Source organism: Prosopis cineraria, unplaced genomic scaffold, assembly GCF_029017545.1.
Source record: "Prosopis cineraria cultivar Desert tree isolate PC_DT_omini unplaced genomic scaffold, ASM2901754v1 PC1, whole genome shotgun sequence".
NCBI classification, from domain to species: Eukaryota; Viridiplantae; Streptophyta; class Magnoliopsida; order Fabales; family Fabaceae; genus Prosopis; species Prosopis cineraria.
In genome coordinates this window covers 45063182-45068233 of record NW_026555332.1, presented here as the reverse complement: position 1 = coordinate 45068233, position 5052 = coordinate 45063182, and the positions used below count along the sequence as shown (strand labels likewise).

The following is a 5052-nucleotide window of genomic DNA, read 5'->3' as shown; positions in this document are numbered from 1 at the left end:
AACCCAAACCGGAAAAGTGTCACTTGGAATTTGGTGGCAGGAAGTCTCCCATCGCTTGACATTTTGGACCACAACCCCAATCTTCCAAACAAAATTAATTCAGCAAAAAAGTTAACGAACGTCATTAATTAAAAAGTAAACGAAAATGATCACTAATTATAATATTCACCTTCAATGGAAAGAACGAAGAATATTCGGTTATGTGTGTGTGTGCGCGCGCGCGCTCACTGTTTCACTACGTAGATTCTGTTGACGTACGTCTCACACAGTAGATTAATCAGATTCTTCCTGGTTATGATTAATTACCGTATATCAGGGCGGAGTGGTGGAATTAATAGCCTTTATGTATAGAATACAAAATAAAAAGGAGAAGTTTGGAGGGTCTCTCATAATGATAATTTTGCTGGTCCTTTGATGTGTCAATTTGTGCTGTACAAATCAATAATAGTTGCGGACTTTATCAGTTCGAGGGATTTCTTGTAACTTTGGTTTTTCTTGAAAACTTGAAAATATAACTAACCAGTTACACAATCATGTCCCTAATGGATCGGAATATTATAGTAAGAAATTCAAATGGCAAGGTCTCTCATTTTCCAGACTATATATACACACGGTACCAACCTTTCTGCTCTATCCATACCTTAACATTTCAAATACCCATCTCATGTTAGATTATATTCACATTTCTATGTCCAGATCTACCATACAAAAGCCTCACTAAAACATTTCCAAAACGTCCCTGCTTTGTGTTTCTCCCCCTCTCATATTCAGACAGCAAAATCATGGGTCTCAGAGACATTGGTGCTTCACTACCTCCTGGGTTTCGGTTTTATCCCAGTGATGAAGAACTGGTGTGTCATTATCTCTACAAAAAGATCTCAAACGAGGAGGCTCTTAAGGGAACTTTGGTCGAAATCGACTTGCATACATGCGAGCCGTGGCAGCTTCCGGGTATATATATATATATATTTCCTGATTCTCCTTTTAATTATCTGTTTCTGATATGTCGTCTGTTAATTGTTTGTCATGATCTCTTCGAAGTTTTTAACAATACTAAGATTATCCTTAAGTCCTTTTATCTTGGGTTTACGAGATGATTAAGAGAGGATGGGATTACTACTCAAAAGGGATGGGTAGAATATAATCCTGGATATATATATATATATATATATATAGCTATTGTCTGCGCGTAAACGAGGTGGTTGTCTTGTTCGGCCGATTTTTAGTTTTTAATTGAAATCAGAATTTAGGAGATGACCGTAGTCTACGAACAGACATGCGAAGCAATTAATGATAATATTTGAACACGAGGCAGACAGACATGCCTTGCTGCTAGCTATAGTTATCTATGGAATACACCGTCTGCTCGGTGGGGGGAGAGAGAGTGAGAGATAGAATTGAAGCAGGGGTTTACATGTATGGTGGTATAGCCTCATTAGTCAATTCTTCAATGATTATAGAAATCGCAATTTCTTGGTTAATTATTCTCTTCCAATATTTTACTATGCATATCCACTTCTTCTTCCTCATATGTGCCTCCCACGTGCCAGAAGAATATTGGAAGAAACGACTGTCTTAATTAATATCTGAGCTCTTTCATGGAGTCTCTGCAAATTTCTTTCTCTTTTGTTTCTGATCAGTTGTTTTCGTACCCTTTTTTCTTCATCTGAAAAGGCTTTCTCTCACGCATAGCAGTTTTCAATCGATTTCCTCGGAAATAAAATACAAATACTAAACTACAAATAATTACTTTAATTCCACGATAGTGCGCTGTTTTTTTTTTTTTTTTTAAATTGAGGATCAGATTATCCCCACTTTTGTACATACTCTCTCTCTCTCTCTCTCTCTCTCTCTCTCTCTCTCACAGCTGTATTATTGGTATATCAATATATTATACGAAAGTATAATATTCAATTTGCATGGCCTATACAGTCATACAAGGGTTCTCTCATGTGAAAGTCAGAATTAGATCCCACACTTACCCAAACCGTTGCCACCAAACTTAGTTTAACTCCATGCCTATACACAGAGACTTGCACATGCACCACACAGTAAACACATAATAAATTATATATACATTGGACTGTTGCTTGCTTGTGTGTGTTAAAAGTTGTAGTATTCATGAGGTAAGGCCATGGCGAAGGGATAAACAGAAGCCAACATTCCTATGTTATAATTAATGATTAGGCAGCCAGATAGAGATAGGTATGTGGAGGCTATATAATTTATCTTGAGATAGAAGCTAAGTTGGTTGATTCATGCATATAATTAATTATGGGTATGAGTTTTTTACACTTACTCATAATAACTAAGTTGACAAATTAAAGCAAGGCACTCTGGCCAAGCAACCAAGACTGATGTTACAAAAGTTGTTAAAATCACTCTCAGATACGTGGGCATCTGGTACCTCATGATTCTTCACTAGTAGTTTTCATTTCCACCTCATTATTTTCCACAATTTATGTACACGCACATTATTCGAATTAATATTATTAGATCAACACAGCGTCAAGTAACTTTCGTCGGGTTGATTTGTGACTGATAAACTTCTAATCTTTGTTGATATAATTACAAGTGATATATTCACTGTCACTCTCAACAAAGAATAGCTTTTTTTGTACATGAAAAGAGATTCTTGATCTTCCTAATTGCGTAAATATGGTGATCGATCGTGAAAGGCCGTGAACAAAGGTAAAAAGGAGACAAGGAAAAGCAGGATACGTAATTTACATAAATAGAAAAGCCCTCCAAAAAATTCCAAGTGCCAGAACTTTGTCTGGTTATCTAGCGGGAAAACTTGAATATATACATGTATATTGATGAAGAAGCTGACATGATGATGATTCGCGCAATACCTAATAATACTTAAAGAGACAAAATAATTAATGTATATGATATATCCATATTTATGAGCTATGACAAGATTATTATGCCTTGGTGCGTGCATGTGTGTGTGGTCTGTTTTGTACCAAATTAATGTGACTATGATACATATCATCACTGCTGTGTATATGTAGAGGTGGCTAAGCTCAACGCGAATGAGTGGTACTTCTTCAGCTTCCGCGACCGCAAATACGCGACGGGATTCCGGACCAATAGGGCGACGACATCTGGATATTGGAAAGCGACGGGAAAGGATCGAACGGTGGTGGATCCAATCACACGAGAGGTCGTAGGGATGAGGAAGACGCTGGTGTTCTACAGGAACAGAGCTCCCAATGGTATCAAAACGGGTTGGATCATGCATGAGTTCCGCTTGGAGACCCCACACATGCCTCCAAAGGTCCGTTTTCATATTTCTCTCCTTCCTCTCTCTCTCTGTGTTTTTCCCCCTCAAACTAAACTTCACCATCGTCATCATTATCATCCTTTTCTCACACATTAACTATGCCACTAGTACATATATATGAGTAATTTTTACCCATGCACGACCTTTTTAACAAAATTCTATATATTCTTGTTTAATCTTAACTGCTAGATCAGAAAGGCATGTGTATACATTATGTAAGCATTTTTCAAAATCCGATAGTAAAAGCCGCCTATGAGATTAAGGCAATTATTTGATTCTTTAAGTAGGCTGACATAACTAGTTCCTTCTTAGGGTTTGAAAGCGTGTCAAACATCAAAAATCAATTATATATACATATATAAGAAGTGAGATTTTATAAATCTCGCCACCTTATAGATGAAGGACATGTATCTTAATTATGGGCAAGACTTGGAAAGAAAGAAAGAGAAGACAATTCCTGAAAGGGTTATCCAAATTAAATCCTAGCTATTCAAAGATAGATATTGGGGAAATATAAGAAAAGGCAAAAGTGTACGTTGAAATTAGAAAAGTATGTAAAGATAAAGCCGCGTGCGTGTGTGCGTGCATTACGGATTAAGAATGAATTAATTGAGGTAATTAATTAGGCCAAACTTTGGTTGATGATTACAGGAAGACTGGGTTTTGTGTAGAGTATTTCACAAAAGCAAATCATCAGACGACGACAGCAACGATATCAGTGCCAAACTCATGTTAGATTCCATTTCATCTCATTCATTAACTCCGGCCTCTTCATCTTCTCCAACCAACCATACCTTCCCTCTCGTCGGCTACAACCATATTTCCTCTTCGTCTTCCTCGATCCCCACCTTCATTCACCATGACAATACTACTCAAGCCAACCATTATCATCATTCTAATTCTCTCGTCAACTTTCTTCAATTTTCTCGGGAAACAAACACGGCCGCCACCAGCACTGTTACTCAGGATCGGATCAGCCCCAGTAGAGGTGGGGATGATGGGTATGGCTTCTTCTGGGACATGGGCCTCGAAGATAATAATAACAGCTTTCAGAATGGCGTCGTCGACGCAATCAGATCCTTCGAGGTTGATAATAACAGCATGGTCTTGTTATGAAGCGTCTGTGTGTACATATTTAGTGTTTAATTTTATCAAGTAATTAATGTTCCATTTGTTGATTATATATATTGTCATGTGTTTGTGGTGTCTGGCTTTGAGGAACAAGTCGCGTGCTTGATTATTGCAACTTGTAATAGGGATCATGTGGTATACAGTTCAAGTGCTTAGTGTATGGTCAATTAATTTTTCTTTTTTTAAGAATTATTTTTGGGGTATACGGTTAGGTTGCAGTGAAAATATATGATCCTTTATGTACAATTAATTTGTTCATGTTAATCCCTTTAGTGTCACTTATTTTCTATTTTGTATCTTATGGCCTACCATGTCGTTTCCTTTTCTTTTCTTTCCTTTTCTTTTTTCTTTGTTGGCTGAGCGCGATGATTAAGCAAAATTATCTGGCTAAGCCCCACTTAGATGGCAGAAATGAGGAACAGGATAGGACAACATAGTGTACGCTGTTGTTTCAACTTTAGATTTGAATCAACCAAATTGGAATTAGACGCCTTAAATTTTATATTTATTTTCTTAAATATTTTGATGCCTAATTATCATTAAAAGATTATTTATAATTTGTATACTTTTCTTTTTTTAAAATAAAAATAATAAAATTTTAATAAACAGGTATATATCATCTAAATCAATTC

General features: G+C 36.6%; 1 protein-coding gene across 1 annotated transcript; it reads left to right on the top strand.

Annotated features, from left to right (window-relative positions):
• The first annotated feature begins 626 nt into the window (after positions 1 to 626).
• Positions 627 to 4703, top strand: LOC129292240 (NAC domain-containing protein 21/22-like). The gene is made up of 3 exons (XM_054929809.1): positions 627 to 951; positions 3018 to 3283; positions 3941 to 4703. The coding sequence occupies exons 1-3, from the start codon at positions 783 to 785 to the stop codon at positions 4403 to 4405; spliced, it is 900 nt and encodes a 299-aa protein (XP_054785784.1). The 5' UTR covers positions 627 to 782; the 3' UTR covers positions 4406 to 4703.
• Positions 4704 to 5052: the final 349 nt, after the last annotated feature.